The sequence below is a fragment of the Vanessa cardui genome, chromosome 8, assembly GCF_905220365.1.
Source record: "Vanessa cardui chromosome 8, ilVanCard2.1, whole genome shotgun sequence".
Classification (NCBI taxonomy): domain Eukaryota; kingdom Metazoa; phylum Arthropoda; class Insecta; order Lepidoptera; family Nymphalidae; genus Vanessa; species Vanessa cardui.
Window position 1 is genome coordinate 3,807,258 of NC_061130.1, and position 23,748 is coordinate 3,831,005.

General features: G+C 34.5%; 1 protein-coding gene across 1 annotated transcript; it reads left to right on the top strand.

Annotated features, from left to right (window-relative positions):
- The first annotated feature begins 6,847 nt into the window (after positions 1-6,847).
- LOC124531746 (phospholipase A1 VesT1.02-like) lies at positions 6,848-22,929 on the top strand. Its single transcript, XM_047106259.1, has 7 exons — positions 6,848-7,327; positions 7,510-7,546; positions 16,476-16,743; positions 19,095-19,243; positions 19,747-19,973; positions 20,378-20,534; positions 22,788-22,929. Exons 1-7 carry the CDS (start codon positions 7,282-7,284, stop codon positions 22,927-22,929), a joined length of 1,026 nt encoding a protein of 341 aa, XP_046962215.1. The 5' UTR covers positions 6,848-7,281.
- Positions 22,930-23,748: the final 819 nt, after the last annotated feature.

The following is a 23,748-nucleotide window of genomic DNA, read 5'->3' on the forward strand; positions in this document are numbered from 1 at the left end:
CCTAACAACATTTTCTTTAATTAATATCCATTTTTTTCTATATATGTATTATTTTTCTGTATAAAAATAAAATAATTACTATTTAAATTTTGTACAATAATATAAATAAGGTATGTATTCTTATGAATTTATTTATTTATTTTCACTCATATAATATTATATTTTTAAATATAAAATACAAACATATAAAATATATATAAAAATATAAAATACAGAGGCCAACCAGTGGCGGGAACAGGGTCCAAGCCACCGGTGGTCAGGGCTCCAGAGAGAGGAACTTCCTCACAATACGAGCCGTGCCGAGGAGTACTGCCTTCTGCATCAGGCCTTTTACCCAGCTACCCAACGAGAGCCTCTTAAGGTGTTGGTCGAGGCTCTTGGCCATTAGGCCATTCGCTGAAACAACTATCGGCACAATAACTGCTGTATCCACATCCCACATGTCGACAACCTCGTGAGCTAAATCATGATATTTATTTGTTTATCTTTCTCAGCCTTCACGAGATTCTCGTCATGAGGGATGGTGATGTCAACAATTATCGTGCGGCGCTCTGACCGACCTATCACCACTATATCAGGCTTGTTGGCGACAACAGTCCTGTCAGTGATTATAGATCGGTCCCAGTACAGTGTGATATGACCATTCTCGAGAACTGGGTCGGGCACATACCTGTAGTATGGTACCTCTGATACCACAAGACCGTATCGAAGTGCAAGTTGTTGATGGATAATCTTGGCCACTTGATTATGTCTGTACAAATACTCTCCGTTAGCAAGACGAGAACAACCGGAAATAATATGTCTAAGGGATTCGCCCGGAGTGTGACACGCCCGACATATGTCCACCGTGCCATCCCTCACAATATACTTCCGGTAATTGTTCGTCATGATAACTTCGTCCATAATCGCACAGACAAAACCTTCGATTTCACCAAATAGGTTACCGAACCGTAGCCAAGATACGGACGCCATAAAGTCCACATCGGGTCCATGAAGGGCCCGATAGAAGCTTCCGTGTAACTCCTTGCTCTTCCATACCTCCTTGCGGTTCTCAGTACTTAGTACTACAGGCTTGCGCCAGTTCTCTTTGCCTAAGGAGAGCGGAGTTAGCCCCTTGTCCATTATAACTCCATCTCGGTGCATATCCAAGTCAGTGTGGAGGAAATACTCCCTGAGTTTGTATACCTCACGGTTATGTAGGGTCTTGGCATTTAAAAAGCCACGGCCACCATATCTCCGTGGGATATACAATCTCATCACCGAAGACCGAGGATGATGCATTCGATATGCAGTCAGCAGGACACGGACTCTCCTATCCAAGGCGTCTAGTTCTTTTTGAGTCCACTTGAGTATGCCGAAAGAGTACATCAAGACCGGCATGACCCAACCATTGAAGGCGCGAACCTTATTGCCACCTGATAAAAGATTTTTGAGTACTTTTTTCAGGCGACCAAAGAAACGCTCCTGCAATGATTGTTTCATGTCGGTCACATTGATGCCTAACGCTTCCGACATACCCAAGTATTTGTATGATTCGTTTGCGGACAGTGATTTAAAGTTTATGGAATCTGAAAGTTGTAATCCGTCAGATTCCATAATCTCTCCTCGTTTTACATGCATAACCGCGCATTTGTCAACTCCAAATTCCATTCTAATAGAATTACTAAAAGTTTCTGTTACCTTTAGTAACTCCACTAGTTGTGAACCTGAAGGTGCAAAGAGCTTTAAGTCATCCATGTAAAGTAGGTGGGATATTACTTTACCTGCTCTCCGCAAACGATAGCCTAGCCTTGAACCCTCCAACAGAGTACTTAGAGCGTTCAAGGCTAAACAAAACCACAATGGACTCAAACTATCGCCCTGGAATATTCCCCGCTTAATCCTTATTGGTTCGTCATCACCATGAATCGTTCGGCATCCTGGATAGCGAAGAACTGTCCGCCATTGACTCATACATGATCTCAAGAAACTGCATAGAGTTGTATCTAATTTATACAACTCCAGCACCCTCAAGAGCCATGTATGCGGCACGGAATCATAGGCCTTCTTGTAATCTATCCAGCATGTCGACAGACTCTTTCGAAAACGACGAACCTGTTGGCTAATGGTCATATCAATGAGGAGTAGCTCCTTAGTGCCTCGTGATCCACCCCTACATCCATTCTGAGAGACAGACAAAATACTATTATTCTGTATGTGACTATTAATCTTATCTCTCAGAATGGAGGTAAGGAGCTTATAGACCGTCGGTAAACAAGTAATCGGTCTATAATTTTTAGGATCCGTTGCACTACCTGACTTATGGAGCAGGTGGGTGACTCCGGTGGTAAGGAACTGTGGTAGCGACCCAGACTCTAGAGCTGACTGGAACTGAAATGCCAAGCATTCATGCGAGCTGCGCAGCCATTTTAGCCAGAAGCTATGCAGTCCATCCGGTCCCGGAGACTTCCAGTTGGGAACAGAGCGAACTGCGGCGGCTACATCTTCAGAAGCGATGGAAATTTTTCCCATCACTTCCAAAGGCTCGCACGCTTGCCTGGCCTCCAGCATCCAATCACCTTCAATGTGGTCGACGGGTACCGACCAGATGTTGCGCCAAAATGTATTCGTGGCATCATCATCTGGGCGACACCCATCGCTCACATCCTGGTCGAGTCGCTCCCATGTTCTGTACACCCACCTTTGATCGCTCTGGAATTTGCGATTCAAGTAATAACGGTCCAATCGCCGCCTGTACCGACGAATGCGGCTTGCCCATGCATACACTTTTTGTTTAAGGAAGTCAATACGCTCCACCACATGGGATGGATACTCTTGCGGACCGATACCAGTCCCCAAGAATGCCCGCCCCACGAAACGCATTACACGTGGACGCGTATTCCCTTCCTTAAAACAATATAGTTTTCCAATGCTCACCCTGGTCTCACTAATTCGCTTCTCAATCCTGCTCTGCCAGGCCGGTGCAGCAGCCTATGGTCGTGTAGCTCGTTCGGTGTCTTCAAATGTAACACCGGCTACACGACATGCTGCAACAGCCGCACAAAACAGAATTGAGTGCGTATCCTCGAGATTTTCACTGCTCTCAAAATAATCTGCGAGCAGTGAATCCAAAGTGCACACTAGGTCCCTATTCCGTTTAGACATGGGCAAACGTGGCAATCGTGGCCTAAGCTCAGCGGGAGTGTTACGATACTCGGCACTTACGGCACTCAGCCTGTTGTTACGCAGAATGACTCGCACCTGATCCGACAGTCGTTGAGCCGAGACGTTGATAGCTGGTTCAAGCGCCTGAAACAGAGAGAGCATCCTAACACGGTACGCCGTGAGGTTAGTTCCCCCCTCTGTAGCCCCATAGTATGCGCGCATGACATTTTCATTAATGGATTGTGTCCATCGCATGCGCTGCACACCACCACCGGAAGCGGGGACCCTGTTCGAGACCGGTTGGCCTCTGGCTCCCAAGCCCGTCGGTGGCCGGCGTCTCCCCGCTCGACGTACAGGTGTTGGCGACGTCGGCGGTGAGAAGTACTCGTCGCTCGAGCTCGACGCAGCTGCAGACACCAGACTACTTCCTTGTGCGGATTCCTGTGCCTGCGAGGCGGAGCTGAGCGGCGGGTCCGGGGATGGATAATTGTGCGCTCGTTTTCTGGCTCTTGTCAACATTTTTCTTGGGTTTTATACATTATTTATTTTAGTTTGACAGTGTCACTTTCATTTTCGGTGGAATTATTATTATATGTATATTTGTTCATTTTTGTAGGATTTTGTTGTTGTATTTTATTATTAATGGTCTAAAAATATATGTTTACACTCTTTTAGATTATTATAGATATTTTTAAATTAATTTATTGATATAATTTTATGACAGCCCATTTTTTTTCATGTTGACGTATTCGTTGGTTGCCAGACTATTATTTATTCTTATGAATATTATTATAGGCGATCAAAGTTGAAAATGCGTCAAAATGTAGAAGCCAACATTTGGCCACTTAGTACACGCATACTAGTAAAGTATTACATTCGGCGAGTATCTACAGTAACTATCACACTAAGATAACAAAGTTGTTTCTTTTGTTTTAGTTATTGTATAGCATTTAGGAGTCGAGATGGCCCAGTGGTTAGAACGCGTGCATCTTAACCGATGATTGCGGGTTCAAACCCAGACAAGCACCGCTGTTTCATGTACTTAATTTCTCTTTATAATTCATTTCGTGCTCAGCGGTGAAGGAAAACATCGTGAGGAAACCTGCATGTGACAAATTTCGTAGAAATTCTGCCACATGTGCATTCCACCAACCCGCATTGGAACAGCGTTGTGGAATATGTTCCACACCTTCTCCTCAAAGGGAGAGGAGGCTTTTAGCCCAGCAGTGGGAATTTAAAAGCTGTTATTGTATAGCGTTTAGTACGCTAACACAACTTAGAAGTAGCATCGGAAAATTCAATAAAACCAATTACTGCTGATTTACATAACTAATAGAAATAGCTCACCATCGCGCTATCCGACGCTATTCGTCGCTATAGATTCTCGCGTCAGTTCAACCCGAGAAAGCAAGTGCATGTAAATCGACGTGTCAAATTGTCGAATATATTAGGTCACTAAAGTTATTAATTTCGTCATATTTACCATGTTTTTCATTTTTATTGGGTGGAGCTCGATATTTCGACACGAGACTCGTGAACAAGACATTCGTAGATAAAAGCATGCTAAATGTCCCGAAATTAATAACTTTAGTAGTAAAAATAACCATGTTAATTTAAAATCTTATATATTAGGTCATTTGATATTAAAAGTTATTGCGTTTTTGTAAAGATCATATTCACATAAGAAATAAATATTGATAATTTGGGATAGCGTATTCAATTCGGATGTGATCGGTTTTACGAATTTTGCCGATGCTAAATCTAAGTTGCGTCGTACTATACATGATTGTGTAGACACTATCTAGATATGTATAAATAATCTAAGTTGTTTTAATCCACTCTACACTTGCGAAATCTAAGGCCACACTTAGTTTTACATAACTTTAAACGCAGCTTATAAAAAAAGGCAAACGGAACACGCGAAACATTATATTGAAGAAATAAAGAATTCAAAATTATAAGCGAATACAAATTTTAAATACAATTTTTGTTAATAATAATAAAGTGGCGACATATTTAATCTCACAATTAATTAGGTTATATTAATTCATTGTGAGCGAACACAATGAATGACAATGAATTAATGTAACCTTATTCGTTACTTATGTTTAATATACAATTCCCAAATCGTTCCAGAAGCATATTGAAATATTTAAATACAAGTGTGTTAGGATTGAGTTGAGATGGCCCAGTGGTTAGAACGCGTGCATCTTAACCGATGATTGCGGGTTTCAAACCAGGCAAGCACCCCTCTGTTTCATGTGCTTAATTTGTCTTTATAATTCATCTCGTACTTAGCGGTGAAGGAAAACATCGTGAGGAAACCTGCATGTGACAAATTTCATTGAAATTCTGCCACATGTGCATTCCACCAATCCGCATTGGAACAGCGTGGTGGAATATGTTCCAAACCTTCTCCTCAAAGGGAGAGGAGGCCTTTAGCCCAGCAGTGGGAATTTACAGGCTGTTGTGGTTATTGTTGTTGTTGTGCTAGGATATAATCACTGGGCAAGATCGTACCGATCGAATTTACAACTAATTCTTGCTATTTCATGAATTTTGTAACCAGCCAATGCAAGCTAATAAAACCGATCCTATTTACTAAGGAATAATACCTATAAAGACGACCTCCGTGGTTCAGTGTGTGCACCGGTTTTCATGGATACACTCCTGAGTTTATGTAGAAGAAGTTCTTTAGTTGTCTATGTTGTCTTGAGTCTGGGTGTTCGTGGTACCGTCGTTACTTCTGATTTCCATAACACAAGTGCTTTAGCTACTTACATTGTGATCAGAGCAATGTATGTGATGTTGTCCAATATATATTTATTATTAAAAATAAATATATATACTGTTTGTAGTCAATATTATATTATCCTTTATCTATTTACTTGGTGGTAGGGTTTTGTGCAAGCCCGATTGGGTAGGTACCACCCACTCATCAGATATTCTACCGCTAAACAACAGTACGCAGTATTGTTGTGTTCCGGTTTCAAGGGTGAGTGATCCAGTATAACTACAGGCACAAGGGACATGCCATCTTAGTTCCCAAGGTTGGTGGTACATTTACGATATAAGGAACAGTTAATATTTCCTACAGCATCATTTTCTATGGGTGACGGTGACCATTTACCTTCAGGTGGCCCATAAGCTAATCCGCCAAGCTATTACATAAAAAAATCCTATTGTCAATGTTGCCCACACTCTCTAGTATGTGTCAAATTTTAAATTTTTATTTGACATATTACTGTTTGTTGTTGTAAAAATTATTCATTCTTCTAAAATTTCTTGTACATGCATAATTATTCATTAGATTTCTCTCGTAAAACGTATTTTATTTTTATTTATTCTAACGTAATCAAGAATTAACAAATAATATTTTCAATGTTAAATGTAAGCAGTTATTATTCTTCATATAAAATTTTAGTGTTTACGAAACAAAAGTAATGATGCAATCCATACTGGCCACTATTATGAATTAACGAATTAACTTTAATGTGTATGATCGTTTGACTAATTTATAAAAAAAAATAAGTAGGTATGTAATGTATTATAAACATTTAAATTTGAAATTGCGTGTTATTTACATAGCCGTTGGATCATATATTATTTTGAAATAATATTTTAAATATATTTCTAATATAGCAAACGAAAATAATTTACCGTATTATATAACAGACGAACTTTCATCAAATTCGATTTTTAAAATGACAAGATCATCATCTTAAGCTATAAGTTATAACTTATACAGCATGTCATAAGAATATAATTCGTCTGTATTTAATAAAAATATCTATCAACCTCAATAAAGGCGGACGTAACACGATCGTAATTAAGAACGCGTTCAATATTTGAATTCTTTTAAGAAAGTGTAATTCAAACGCAATGTTAAAAAAAAAACAAATAATTTTGAAATTCAAATTCGATTCGATTCTCTTCGAAATGTTTTTCATTGAAATTCCTGGCATGTGTTAAGGTTTTTTTCCGTATATAACATTGAAGACGGTTATGGGGTAAGATAGATCGTGACTGCTTTATCGTATAGTTTTCGAAGCGTAGTGCGGTTGTGAAGACGCTGGTATCAGCGGTCGCGCAATCCTATTTGTATACATAATATCGCGTTCGCACGATTTTGTGAAAATGTATTATATACAATCATATGTTTGGATATTCGCTGTAATTATTGGTAAAAATTTACGAATTTATTATTCTAATTAATATAATAAACAACAAAATATAAACTTGTTATTGTAGTTAATCGAAATTCACATTCATTTGTTTTTAATCTGTCAATTTTCAAAATTCGAACGATGGAACTATGTCGAAGTGCCTTAATATAATAAATAACTTTTTCAGCTTTTTTTCTAGACAATACGCAAACAGCCTGGCTAAGGTGTTATAGAAGGTAAGTGTTTGTTTTTTTTTCAACTCAATGGTTTTTTTTTTTTACACAAACAACTTATAATTCAGTAACAAGTATATTTGTGTACATATTACAATACTATATTAATTATTCGACTAAAAATGATTGGCATAATTATTACACTAACGATTATAGCTTGAGAGGAAAATGGCCTATGAGACTGTATTTGAATCTTGATTATAATTCACTAGCGACGTCAGCTTTACACTAGGGAATTTGATGAATAAAATAAATTATATAATACTAACTATATGGACTATGACTTAGTATTACATATTTAATTTTATATCCCAAGAATTAACGTAGTAATAGTAAAAACACTTGTACAGTGTTATTTTTAATATATCAGTTCCCGAGATTAACCAGTACATACAATAAATATTTAATTATATTATAATAGTATAGATTTGACAGGTACAGATTTTGGTAAAATATAAACGATCAGCTAAAATAAACACTCTGTTATAGTAATCTGTGAAAGAAAAATATTTTTCTCATCTCTGTGGATTAAAGCAATAAATAATGCACTAAATTTTATATAACAATAACATATGTGCTAGGTAGTGGTAGGGCTTTGTGCAAGCTCATTTGGGTAGATAACACCTTCTTATCAGATATTCTTTCGCGAAACAACAGTACTTTTAGTACACTACTATTTTTGTGTTCCTGTTTGAAAGCTGAGTAAGCCTTAACATCTTAGTATAGGTAGTGGCGCATTGGGGATGTAAGGAATGGTTACTATTTCTTACAGTTCGATTGTTTATGGACGGTAGTAACCACCATCAGATGGCCCATACACTCGTCCAAACTATAGCATAAAAACATATAATCTTAGTACAGAGGCTTACAGTTTTTAAACAAACATTTATATGTGTAGGAGAATTTTCATACGATGGTAAAAGTATAGCGAGTACTTTCCTATGTATTTAAATTACATACACATAATTTGTATATAACCCAGTAAACATTCATAAAATTTTAGTACCGACTATTTAAAATCGAGTATTATTATTTATTTAAAAAAATATATTTGAAAATATTACGGTTTAGTGTTTAAGCAATACTCGAAAGAAATTTGGGTGTGTTATCGCATACAACGTTTAAAGTTAACATAATGTTTGTATATTACAATATTTCAATAGATATATCTAATGATAAAATACCATAGGGGTAAGGCACGGCACATATATACTAAATAACAAGTGAAATGTTTGTTTAAGATTCTTAAATTCCCACCATAAAACTATTAGTAAATGCCATACAAGCGTTCCCCTAGAAATCGAGTTTCGGAAACCATCTAATAGCTAATGTATATTATATACTGTTTCAAATACTCTTCTTATATAATATGACGTCCCTATCATATATGCTTTTCCATAATATATTGAATTGAAAAAAGAAAACGCATCATTTCGGCAAGTCTTATGCTTTCATTATTTACTAGTGTTAATTAGCAGAAGAATAAATAGGTTGCATAGCGTTGTAAGCATAATTTAATTATGTATTTTTCAATACTTGATTTAAACGTAAACATAAATAAAACTTTACAATGAGCCAAAACATTTATTGGTCAATCGATCGTAAAAAGACCATAACTTGAAAATTTTTCAGCAATTTAGTCCGTTTTCATTCGAAAATTTCGTTATGATAATCATAATGTCGTCACTTGAGTAATATTAATAAAACAATAACCCTTACTGCATATAATCATTTGTATATTAATTTTCAGCAGATATTATTTACCTTTGGATACTTATATACATAACTATCATGTATAAAACATTAACCACAATATTATATAATTTTATAACATAATTGTATTCTTAACTGCAACACGGGAAATGTATTTAATTTTATGAATATTTATTAGTCAGATTTGACGAAAGAAATAAAACTGACAGCTATCTTTCGTGATCAGCTACATTGTTGAAGATAATCATCATTAGGACTATATCCTGTAATCCTTCAAAATTAATTTAAGCCTGTATCGTACCGATCAATCTCTATCGTGTCTTCTCCATTGCACATCACATTGGTGAAATAATCTGTGTCTTTATGTCACAAATAAAAGCCACAAAGGAAAAAAAATCCTGTAGAATAAAGTAAATCAAAATTATGAAATATAGTTCAGAACTGACCCACCCTTTCGGTCACGACGCTGAAATTAGTCAAGCTACATTACATAGAACATATTATAATGCACAGTTGCACTTTACCCTCACTGTCATGATATGATGAGATGGCAAATTTGACTCGATCGGATAGAGTACAGGTACAAGACCAAAGATTGTACAAAATTTTGAGGCACGAAAAAGAACACACTACCAATTCAAATCAGATGAAATTCTTTTACCTCATAAAGTTACTATAAAGTTACTGATGGTTGAATTATTTATTTATTTATTCTTTATTGCACCCAATTTTAAATATAAAAAATAACATTTTTGTTACACAAGAGTTGCATGAGGTGCAACAGGCGACCTAATCGCTAATCAGCGATCTCTTCCAGGCATTTTTTGGGTAAAGGATCATAATATTGACGTAAATGTACACAATACACAAATTACAATAAATATATATATTATACATATATACTATATTTCATACATACATACATAAATAAATACATAAAATATATATAATAAAATAGGAGATATTAACTAAACAAGAAATTAACAACAACAACGACTGCTTAGAACAACTAATAAATAGTAAAATTAAATAAAGTAAATTAAAAAGTAAAATTAAACACTAATTCTGATGATTCTGAAAAAAACCTGACACTAGAAACACAGGCGAAAGTAGTTACTTTCGCTGTTGTAAATTATTCGATAGAAAAACCCAACTCAAAGGTCTTGACTTGGGGTATAAACCCAGAACATCAGGATCTTCACCCTATCATATATATCTACTAGTCGTATATATACTACACTTCATTATAACCTTTAGAGAGATCAGAAGTTAAGCCACTAATAGAATTTATATTCTTCATTCATTCCGAACCTAAAGCCTTGGACCATTGTTTTATTCGCTTCTATCATAAGTTTACGGTTAATTGATTTTGATATAAGTAATTGCTTCAAAACCAGTTTTTTATATGGAAATTTACCATCTAATTCTTGAATGATATTTGAAAAAAAAGGATGGAAAAAATCATGAACTACATCGTCGAACCTACGTCATGGCCGTTCAGAGAAAAAAGGTCTCGTTCAAATAGTTTTTAATTGTGTGCTATAACTGTTACGCAATTGTTTTTTTTAATTTTATAATTTAGGATATTATAATTAAATCAATTGTATCTTATAAAATCAAATGTTTTATTCATTCAAGCTTATTAGAACAGTTTTGAATCGTTAAGCTATCACCGGTTGCGAATGTAAATTGTAGCGAAAAGAACTGCCAAAAAAACTGAGTGTTTTTTTATGTTATACGTTGAAGGACGACCATATGGGCCAACTGATGGTAAGTGGTCACCACGGCCCATAGACAATGGTGCTGTTAGAAATATTAACCATTCTATGCATTACCGATGCGCCACTAACCTTGAGAACTAAGATGTTATAACTCACTCACCCTTCAAACCGAAACAGCAATACTAAATTATGTTGATTGGCGGTAGAGTATCTGATGGGTGGTACCTATCCAGACGGGCTTGCACAAAGACCACCACCAAGACAATGAAATCACCACCAATGTGAGAATAAGAACTTCTCTTATGTTTCCATAAATTGTTTAATAATGAGTTATAAGTAGTATCTAACTTATATATATCGTAATTAAATAGAGTCACATTCATTAATTATCTTTTATTTAAATGCTCGCTTTTTACATGAGTAATAAACCCAAATTAAACAACGTTGTGTTGTTGAGATTTATATTTATTAATAGGCCAGGTCAGTAAAAAACCGTGCAATCTTATAGAAGAAACACATTTAAATACAAATGACCAGTCATGACTCTGACGTATGTACGTATATATTATTGTGTTGAATACTTTGCGGTGTATTATTTTCTATATACACAAATTGTAACTCCATAGATATGTTGTCAGTAGTTTTGTTGTAATCAACAAAAACAACAATAGCCTGTAAGTTTCCCACAGCTGGGCTAAGGCCTCCACGCTGACCCAATGCGGGTTGGTCGAATACACATGTGGCAGAATATCTATGAAATTAAAAATGTATGCGTTCTAACCACTGAGCCATCTCGGCCATTTTTGTTGTAATCATTCAATTGTATTTGTTATTTTAGTGTGCCTGCATAAATACACTTCCCGACAGTATTACAATTTTAGTTTCAGGTATTTTTTGTTGTTCCTATGGTATTAATGTGCATGTAGTCTATAATTTTTGGGCTATAGACTATAACATCACACTACGATCCATGTGTTTGGAGCAGTAACGTGTAACGCGCGCAGTAACTATGTATATTCATATATCTAAGATACAACTAAGAATGTACTAGAAAATTCTTTAAAAAGGTTTTTATAAAGATAAATCCGCGGGAGCATATGTGTATCTTCTTAGATACACATATGCTACCGCGGACACAAATAAAAACTTTTGTATTTGGTAGATACAAGGTAGTAAAAAAATGAGTTATTTGTAAAGCCAAAGTCCAATTCGTTTTGGGTGCTGATATAAATTAATTTACGTACTATAATATTCGAGTTACAATGCGTTAGAAAAAATTATCTTCTACTTCAAATATGTAAAGAAAAAAATATTTTCTTGCTTTACTTCTGATTTTCCTTATTAATAAATTGAATGCAGAGGAAGCTTGAGCACCGCCGAAAGTTTACTTATAAAAATGATATTTATCGAATGATTAATTTCCGTAATATTTCTACTTTCTATACTTATCATTTCGTTATAAATATTTATCTCGTTCATTTGCATATTATTTTACGATCGTCATTAAAATCTATCGAATCATTTTTCTATATAATTAAAAAATATTGGTTTATATTCATGAATAATTCTAATAATGTAAACAGACAGTTATTAATCAATTATGGTTTAATTAATTGCGCAACAATTAATTACATGCAATTCAGTGATGGTATATCCTTAGAGTTATAAAAAACGCAAAACAATTTTAGTATTTGAATTGATAACTTCTTATAGGAATTTCGTTACGTAACGCGTTACTGCCCAGACAGACACTTTTATTTTATTACTTCTGTCGGGCGCCCAAAGATGACACATATTTTTTTAACTACCTGAAAAATCAATTGAACAAGTTATCATAATTAAAAAACACAGTTTTAAACAGTTTTATTCAGTCATGTGTTAACCATAAAATTAGCCTACGTCCATTCTTGGAGTTAATTTGCTTCATACCAAATCTCATCGAATTCGGTTCGGCGGTTTGGCCTTGAAAGAGCAGACAAATACAGAGTTACTGTCATATTTATAACATTAATATAGATTAATATCTATAACGTATTTAACTATTGAAAATAGACAATATATAATGTTCTTACGGAATCAATTGCTTAATGTTTCATGGTAAAAATGTAATTTTCGTGTAATACGATTGGGAGGTGTGTCCTCTCCTTTATATCAGAGTCAGATTTACTCCTAGATATCCAGGGACGATTTTGCTATTGGTCATAATCTCATACTGATGCGTTTAGGAGAATATACATATATATTTGCGGCAAAATGTATAACATTGACATATATGCATGTATATCACACATCTATGAATTATAAATAAGCCTTTCCCTAGGGTTGTTATGTTATTTTATAAAGTAATTTTTTAAATTGCCTTTAGGATTAAGGATTAATCCAACAGAATCCATCTGACGGATGTTTTTTTTAAAAAAAATAGCGCAATTAAACTTTTTTTTTCTAATTGCATTATAGTTGACCTGTTGCCCTGTTTTGGAGACAATATATTCATATATCTAACAGAATCCCAAATTATTTTTGTTCCAAACATATTCAATGACATCTATTTTAATTTTCCTCAAACTCCAATGACCCAAGCAGTTAAATCTGACATCAGAACAGCCCGACGATTTCATAATCAAGGTCTTCAAAGTGGATTAATATTTCCATTCATATTATATATTATCCAAACGTATTGCATAACATACTCATCAAAATAAACATGACTGCTTTCTTTTCGATCTATTGACTCCAAATTGTTAGCGTATCACGTAAGTTACCGGTTTTTCGTCTCCACGCATAACAGACAAGTTATGCGTTCAATTTCACGTTCGTAACGGGGACATTATGATAAGACCTTGATAAATTAATTTCCTCGATGGTTATTGGGCACTTCAGACTTGACAATGTCTTTATACAAGGTCCCTTTAATTAAAGACAGCAAAATGTTTTTGAACCATTTCACTTTTATCAAATACATATTAAGATAGCACTTGATAATGATTGCAACGTAAATTGAGTTTTTTTTTTTTTAATAAAGAATAAACTCACACTCTTGTTGTGCCTTAACAATCACTAGAAACTTTTTTTTTGGGTACTTTTTGGTAGAATCGTCAGTACAAATCAGTAGTAACTTTACTTCTAGTAATAAAAAATGGTTTAACTTATATTCTACTAGCCGAACTAGTATTTTCTTATGGTTTTAATTTAATGCGTGTAAAATATCATCAAAATCGATTCAGAGGCTTAAAATACAGAGTTAATTTTGCATTTATAAACTACTATAGATTATTTTGACTGTATTTTTTTTAGTATGTCTTGGTTATTTGCATTTTTATTTTCAGGTTACATTCACTAAATATGCAATATATTTTGATTTTTGTTCTATGAATAAAAATTAAATGAGATTATTCAATATAAAACTATTACTAAAACAATTATGTTAATACGACGAACTAATTTTAAACAACGAGTATTCTTTATTGAAATATATAAGTTCCTGTTCCTGTTCCTGTTCCTGTTGTTTTTTTTTTCTAAATTTAAATGTATTCTGTTTTTTTTTTATTTTATGTTCTAAAGTGCTGATTATAAATTCGTAATCAAGACGTTAAAGAAGATTGCATTCGCAACTAGCCTTGGATCGAGATTTATATTCTGATGATTATTTAATTATTGTTTACTATGAATTTAAATAAAAACATATTTACTATGAATTTAAATAATAAAAAATAATACATATCGAATTCCTTAATAACAAAACTTAGCATTAAAGGATTCTTTGGAATCGCCACTGGTCCTGGTTCAAGCGATAGAAAAAAAATATGCAAAATTTTCGATTTTGCGCATAGGTACATATATAAATCCAGAAGTAATTAGTTATATCTAATCATTATAAAAATATACCTATATCATTAAATAAAGAAATAATTTATAAATGCAATCTACAATTACAAGCTCTAATGAAATAGTAAAGGAAAATCTTTTTCGCAATGAATAGACATTGGTGTTACTAACCATCCTCTTGCGTATTGTTTTTTTTTTTAATAATATTGTTTAATTGAGGCAAACACATCATGTGCATCATTCACTAAAATCGAAATAAAAAAAATCAAAGACAGAAAACTAACGCATATATTTCTTCAGAAAGTTTAACAAAATGAATTCTTTATTAATATACTAGCGGCCGCTTCCCTCGCCTATTACAGACGAACCAGGTAGCCATACATTGTTTTTAATTTTAAGCAACTGTTTAGACAGCGCACGCAAATAATTCTGTTTTATGAGCTATTTTTTCCAACTTGCTAGAACAAAAGTTGTGATAGCTCGGTTAATATACATCTTATAGAAACAATTTATAGCCTAGCATTCAGGAATAATGTAGCTTTTTTCCAATTAAAAAAATTTTAGAATTGGATTATGACTTCCAGAGATTACCCTCTACATACAAATTTACAAACTTAAAAATTTTACCTCTTTATAATATTAGTATAGATTATCGCTATACTTATCTCAATAGAATTGTATTTCATTTTACAATTTTAATTAGCAATTAGTATTGACATTGCTGGCGTTTCAATTATCTATAACGACTCACACGTCACCTAATAATTATCCGTTCACGGCACTGTCATAAACCTTCACGCCCGCATTGACAATTGTATAAATTTTACAACCAATTTACGGCTAAACAATGCTTGATAGATTACAATCACAAAACAGTATTTAAGTAAGCAAAGTAACAGCCTGTAAATTTCCCACTGTTGGAATAAGGCTCCCTCTTCCATTAAGGAGAGGGTTTGGAACATATTCCACCACGCGGATCCAATGCGGGTTGGTGGAATGCACTTGTGGCAGAATTTCGATGAAATTAGACACATGCAGGTTTCCTCACGATGTTTTCCTTCACCGCCGAGCACGAGATGAATTATAAACACAAATTAAGCACATATATATATAATGGTGCTTGCCTGAGTTTGAACTCGCAATCATCGGTTAAGATGCACGCGTTATACATATATTATAATTTTATACTTTTATACAAATATTACAAACGCGAATATACCTCCGTCTGACGTTTACTATTCAAGGACAATGAAATTAAATTTGGTGTGAAGTCCAAGGAACTCCAATGAAAGGCAAAGGCTACTTACATTTGACGCCCAAACCCTAAAACGCACGCGACGCGACGCGAATCTGCAGGCTATAACTAGTTAATAATATTATATGATTAACAACTAATAGCCTCAGCTACGTAAACGTTAAGGACATTTTTAATATTGTTATATTTTTCTATTTTGGTTTTCTGTTTGTACCTATATGATTACATAACATTACATAATTATACAGAGTTTAAAATACCTTTGTTAAAAGATTTTTTACTGTTAGGAGTACATCAAATAATTAAATAGTAAATTGAGAAAAGTAGCTAAGTAAACCAAGTTACTAATTGATAATAAACATTGCAATTATATCATTAAAATTACTTATACATAATTAACACGTAACAATACTTCCAGCTCTCTTAACGAATACGCAGTGACGTCACTGAGTGACCCAACACCGTTGATGAGAGATCCATGCCTAGACCCAAACCTCCGAACTGTCATCTATACATTTGGGTATAGAGGGAAGACCGACGGTCCAGCCACAATGGCAGTACTCAACACTTACTTGGAAACCAAGAAACGAAATGTGATACTTTTGGACTGGCAGGAAGAGGCTCAGAGCGGAGTTTTGGGTATACCCCTTGGATATGCGCTGTACGCTGTACCGAATGCTAAGCGAGTGAGTTTGTTTTCCATGTTATATAAATAAGCAGGTCAAGTACGACTTGCGTATAAGAATAACTTGTAAATTCATTTAAATGTCTTATGACCGTTCGAAACTAGCATGCGATACTAAATAAAAATAGTGTCATTCGTCACTAAAAAGTCGGTTCTCTAATTCAAACTTAGAACATAAGGAAATTTAATAAAAATTATGATAATTAACAAGTTTAATCTTGATAGTTTTTACAATGAGTTATTGAATGCAATTTATTTAGTTATAGCCTGTAATTTAAGAGCTAAGGCCTCCTCTTCCTTTGAGATATACGGGGTAGTTCCAATACGGATTGTTGGATTCACATGCGGTATTTCGTTTAAATTAGACACATGCAGGTTTCCCCAGGATGTTTTCCTTCACCGGCGAAATCAAGATCAACTATAAATACAAATCAGTAAGTAAGTAAGTAAGTAACAGCCTGTACATTTCCCACTGCTGAGATAAAGCCTCCTCCTCCATTAAGGAGAGGGTTTGGAACATATTCCACCACGCTGTTCCAATGCGGGTTGGTGGAATGCACATGTGGCAGAATTTCTATGAAATTTGCCACATGCAGGTTTCCTCACGATGTTTTCCTTCACCGCTGAGCACGAGATGAATTATAAAGACAAATTAAGCACATGAAACAGCGGTGCTTGCCTGGGTTTGAATCCGCAATCATCGGTTAAGATGCACGCGTTATAACCACTGGGCCATCTCAATACAAATTAAGCACATGAAAATTGAGTGGTGCATGCCTGGGTGTGAATACGCAATCATCGGTTAATGTGTACGCGTTCTAACCACTGGAGTCTCTCCAGTGTCAATTTATTTTAATAGCAGTAAAATAAAAAACCATTTATAATAGGTTGGGGAAAAAGTTTCTTCGTATTTTATATGAAAATTCAAAAAGTTGTTTTTATAGTTTATTTACATTTGACTAAAGTATGTAGGTGCCATTTTGTTCCATAACTTTTTGCCATCTTGTTGGTAGTGACATGATCCCATTGCTGTAAAAATTTTGGGGCTTCTGATCGAAAAACTGCGACAAGTGGTTTTGGCAGTCCTCTCGTGATGTTAACCTGACACTGCCTCAGGAATTCTGCAGAGACCGAAACAGATGAAAATCTGAAGGTGAAAGGTCAGGACTATACGGCGGATGCATTAATACCTCCCAGCCAAACTCTCGTAATTTTTGTTGAGTGGCTAAAGATGTGTGAGGTCTAGCGTTGTCATGGTGAAAAACCACACCTTTTATGTTGATCAATTCTGGCCGCTTTCTCTCAATTTCTTGCTTCAATCTCATCAATTGTTCGCAATACAGTTCTGAATCGATGGTCCTGCCGGACGGTAACAGCTCATAATGAATGATGCCCTTCCAATCCCACCATACACACAGCATTACCTTGTTGCGAGTTAATCCGGGTTTTGCCACAGCCTGTGAAGCTTGACCGGCCTTTGACCACGATCTTTTTCACACGTTCTTGTCGTATGTGATCCACTTTTCATCACCAGTTATCAGCATCTTCAAAAATGGTTCGGTTTCATTACGTCGTAATAAAGAATCACAAATGAGTACACGGTTCATTAGGTTTCTTTCAGTGAGTTCATGAGGCACCCATATATCGAGCTTTTTTGTGTACCCAGCTTTATTCAAATGAGTCAAAACCGTTTTGTGGTCAATTGCCAGTTCTTCAGCTACATCGTAACTACTAATATGCCTCTTGCTCCATTTTTTCTAAAAATGGCATCAATTTTGTCCGTAATACCGGCGACCAAAGCGAGATGCATCTTTGATATCAAAATTTCCGGCTTGAAAACGCTTAAACCAAACTTGCGCTACTCTCATAGATACTGCATTAGGTCCATAAACATCACAAATTTTTTTTCGCGGCTTGAGTTGCATTTTTACCTTTTTTATAGTAAAATTTTAAAATATATCGAATTTCTTCTTTAGATTCACTCATTTTAACAACAACAAAAACAAATGAAAATCACACAAATTCCTAATTTGAATTTGGAAGTGCCTTTTTTAAAATTAAAACTTTTTTATGATACCAAAACCAACCAGATACAAATGGTATAGCCAAAGAGATTTTATTACAAGTTCATACATACAATATGCGAAAAGACTTTTTCCCCAACCTATTATAAATAAACGAACATTTGCGCATATTTTATTACACTTATTGCTTATCGTTAGTATTTTGCAATTTTGTTTATAAGTTTGCGTAATGAGATACGATTATCAAATAAATAAAAGAGAAAGAACGAAAAACGAGTCACTTTTTGTCCCTTTTTGTCGCTTGAAGTATTATTTTTCATATTTCCAGGTCGGGCACGAGCTCGGCGACGCCTTAGTAACTCTTTCCCAAGTAGGTCTGAATATGACTGAGGTGCATCTTGTGGGACATTCCTTGGGGGCCCATGTCATGGCATTTGCTGGCAGATGGACGAGAAAAAGGGGAAAAGTTATAGCCAGGTACTAAAGTACTAAGAATTTAAGATATTATTATAAAATTTATCGTAATTGAGCCTCACGTGTATTCGTTTATATTTTCTTCTTTTATTTACTTAATTTTATGACAGTCAATAAAACATACCCAAAAAGGTTAATTAAATAATCATTATCTTCCGTCTTGCCGTGAGATAGATACAATTAAAAGTGTGTTGTACATATAATTATATGACATTTGTGAAAATATACACTTTTATTTTAACAGCATAAACTTAATAGCAGTGAGAATGCAAAAGCATAAAGGACTCGACCGTGAAACGAAATTAATGTTATTTTTAACTAATCAACACATTTTAGAAAACATTGATAATTTTGGTTCCGATTGCAAAATTGGATCAAATCCTGGCGATCTTTGAATAAATAAAAGTCCCTATTATAGAAAAATGTTTTAACATTTGTTTTTAATGACAAAACTTATCATAAATGCGTTTTATTAAAAACTTTTATATATTATATTATATTTTCAGGATCACAGGTCTTGATCCGGCCCGTGCTTTATTTGAGGGTACATTCTCGATACAGACCGGCTTGGACCGCACATGTGCCAAATTTGTGGATATTATCCACACAAACCCTGGATCGTACGGGACCAGTAAGTCAACTGGCACCGTGGACTTGTGGCCGAACTATTCTCCCGATGACGGCGTGCAACCCGGATGTCCCAGTGGAAATTTCGACATGTTCACACCGGAAGGTAAGCTGTTACATATTAATAAATATTATAAGAAAATTCCAAAATAGGATCCGAGATGGCCCAATAGTTAGAACGCCTGCACCTTAACTGTTGATATCGGGTTGAAACCCAGGCAAGTACCAATGAATACCACCTGAATATTCATGTCCTTAATTTGTGTTTATAATTCATCTCGTGCTCGGTGCTGAAGGAAAACATGGTAAGGAAACCTGCATGTGTCTAATTTCATAGAAATTCTGCCATATGTGTATTCCACCAACCCGCATTGGCACAGCATAGTGGAAAGTGGTTCAAACCTTCTCTTCAAAGGAAGAGGAGGCCTTAGCAGTGGGCAATTTACAGGCTGTTGTTGTTGTTCCAAAATATTTCGTTTATCAATTAGTGTCATGGAATAACGTTTCTAGATCTCTGCAGCCACGATCGCGCGTGGCGTTACCTCGTAGAGTCCATCCGTTACGGGACAGCATTCCCAGCAGCGGCGGCTGAGAACTACAACACGTGGCTTGCGATGGAAACTCCTCCCGCCGTCACTAATTACATGGGAGATTTAACCAATACCAAGTAAGTAAATGAAGGACGCCTTGAGTCATAAATTCTAAAAAATCTAAAAAACAATTGAAACTGAGAGGTATAAGATTTGTGTATATTTTTTTAGAATACAGTCGTTTTTTCAGACAGGAATTATTAAAAAGAACGTCTGATTATTTATTGTTACAAATTTATGTAGGTATATATTGATATACATTGTAGGTTACAAATATTTTTATAACCTACAATTATATACATATGATCAAAAAAGTTAGATAATAATATGATGCTCCTAGTTGCTTTGCTATTAGATCTTATTGCCCTGGCCCTAAATCCTGGCCGGTCAATGAACAGTTATAGGTAAAATATTTTAGTCAATTTTAAAAATATTCAACATCAGCTCAAAACAACTTTTAATATTATCATTATTCAGTTTTAGACAATTTTATCGATTTTTTAATAATAATTTGACATATTCCTGGTTGTAAGACTTCATTAATAATAATATAATATTAAATTTGATATGAATTATTATCATGTAAAAACTACAGGCGAGTGTCTGTCACTTTGTATAAATCATTAAAGTATTGTCTTTTTAATCAACATAAACATTGACAGATATTCGTCATGGCGGGAAAATTGATTGTAAAAATAAATCATGTAATTGGGTGTCGTGTAAAACATTAACTTTAATTATTATAAAATACTAGAAGAAAACACAAAAAATATCGTTTTCTAAGTTAAGCAAGTTTTTTTATGAGAGTGGTCAAAATGTTTAATGTTAAATGCCATTACGACGGAAAGCACGTAATATGTCAGTGTGTGCGTGGCCATGCGATTTGATTATAAATATAAGTGTGTGTTATACACACACTAGTAAACTATAATTTATCCCGCATAAGTTAGCTAATTGCTAAAAAATCACCTTGCTCGAATTTCAATCAAATAGACTTCTACGTACTCCGAACAAAAAAACCGGAGTTAATATGCCCCCATTTTAAAGGTATAATATTTTTAATTAGTGATTTTGTTTTGAATTGAATTAAATATTTATACGTCATATACGGTTTATTTTAAATTTAAATTCAGATTACTTATATATCCATAGTTTATTCTAACCATAGGAGTACAACAGCCAAATAAACACTTTTCTTGATCTTCATTACGGGTTTTCGAATAAATGTGTTTGAACATGGACGCAGCAGTTATATACGTAATTTACTTGGTGGCAGGGCTTTGTGCAAGCCCGACTGGGTAGGTACCACCCAGTCATCAGATATTCTACAGCTAATTAACAGTACGCAGTATTGTTGTGTTCCGGTTTGAAGGGTGAGTGAGCCAGTGTTCCTACAGGCACAAGGGACATAGCATCTTAGTTCCCAAGGTTGGTGGCGCATTGACGATGTAAGGAATATTTAACATTTCTTACAGCGTCATTGTCTATGGGTGACTACTTACCATCAGGTGGCCCATATGCTCGCCGCCAACGTACCCAGCTTTACCCAGCTTTTACAGTCTATCTAGATAATTATATAAATAATAAACAAATACTACGTCATTATCGTAATTTACATACATACATTTTTCACAATAAGTTTATGCAAATCAAATTGAAGATAACTCGATATCATCTGCACAAATCATGTTCGCGTGGAATGATGTCAATGTTATACAACCTTCCTAATAAATCAGAATACAATATGTATAAGTAAGCCCAATAAATCAGAGAAACTTTCAAAAATTGGCAACAAAAATATTGTTTATATTTTTAATATGTAAATCTATATAAGCTGCTCCTCGCGCGTTTACTCGCGGGTCAAGACTCAAGATAAACGTTTCTTAATGTTGTCTTAAATTTTCGCGATTACACATTGAAATAAAACTAGTTATAACAGTCTACCCGTGACCACGAACGCTGTAAAGTGCTCGAAACGGCGGGATGCCAAAAATAATTAACATACGCGATTCAAATCCGTTATAAACTTTTCTGCTCAGCCCATATAGGACCATAGATAATACATATATACTGAAATATAGCACTAAGAGAGATTTTATTGAAACTAAAAAAACTTAAACCTTTTTTTTTTTTTTCAAAAATACTCTAACGCAAATGATGTAATAATGAGTCGATTTTGTGCTAAAATAAATGGTATTCCAACCTCTTTCGATACAAATAAATAAGAATGGTCTCAAAAATCTGGCTTTTATTTATCTGTATAAATGCGTAATAGTTTATTATATGTTTTTAAGGATAAATGCGTAATAGTTATTTAAACATGTCTTCAGAGCCCGTGGAAACTACTTTCTCTCAACGAATGGACAAACTCCGTTCAGCAAAGGATCGTCGGGGATGATGCCAGACCAGTCGAGAAGACGACGCAACTTAGGGAATTCTCCGCTTTCCATTATTATAAAATTCTTCAGATGATAAAAAAAAATCATTAAATATTTTTTAATAAGGAATACTTGCAAAATGTCACAAAAATTTTAAAAATCAAAGATGTACGTATACGTCAATGATTGATGGTATACTTATGCAATTTTGATCATTAAATGATTATAGATATCTCTATTATGGACGTATAGTAGGACACAAATTAGATGTAGCATCGGAAAATGCAATGTAATTAAATTAAAACCGATCACTGCCGACGCAACCAATAGAAATATCTATCGCTCCCTATCGCGCCATTCGAGGCTATTCGTGTCTATAAATTCACACGTCAGAGAAAGCAAGTGCATGTAAATCCACGCGTCAAATTGACAAACATATTAGGTCATATGATATTACAAGCTATTACGTTTGTGCAAAGATCATATTCACATGAGAAATAAATGTTGATAATTCGGGATAGCGGACTCAATTCGGATGTGATCGGTTTTACGAATCTTGCCGATGTGACATCTAAGTTGTGTCGTACAAATTGTATAAAAAAATGGTCTTAATAATAAAAAAATTCAATATGAATGTCATTATTAAAAATACAATAGTATAATATTTTGGATAGATTAAAAAAACATACATTGTAAATAAAGTCAGTTGAACTTGTAACTAATGTGCTTTTAAAGCACTGTATCTTGCATTTATAAATTAGAATAGTATAATTTAGTTATTTAAGTATAATGTTGTATTAAAACATTCCTGCATAAAACTACTTTGTTAACATTAATTTGTTTAATAAGTTAAAAATAGACAAAACGTTTGCCAGTTTTAAATCAGACAGATAATAAAAGACATGAATACGCT

Excerpts from the sequence above, each read along its gene's own strand:
- LOC124531746 (XM_047106259.1), top strand. The coding sequence starts at position 7,282 with ATGTATTATATACAATCATATGTTTGGATATTCGCTGTAATTATTG. Across the intron at positions 7,328-7,509 it reads GATATTCGCTGTAATTATTG|ACAATACGCAAACAGCCTGG; the intron begins GTAAAAATTTAC and ends CTTTTTTTCTAG. Across the intron at positions 20,535-22,787 it reads GGAGATTTAACCAATACCAA|AGCCCGTGGAAACTACTTTC; the intron begins GTAAGTAAATGA and ends ACATGTCTTCAG.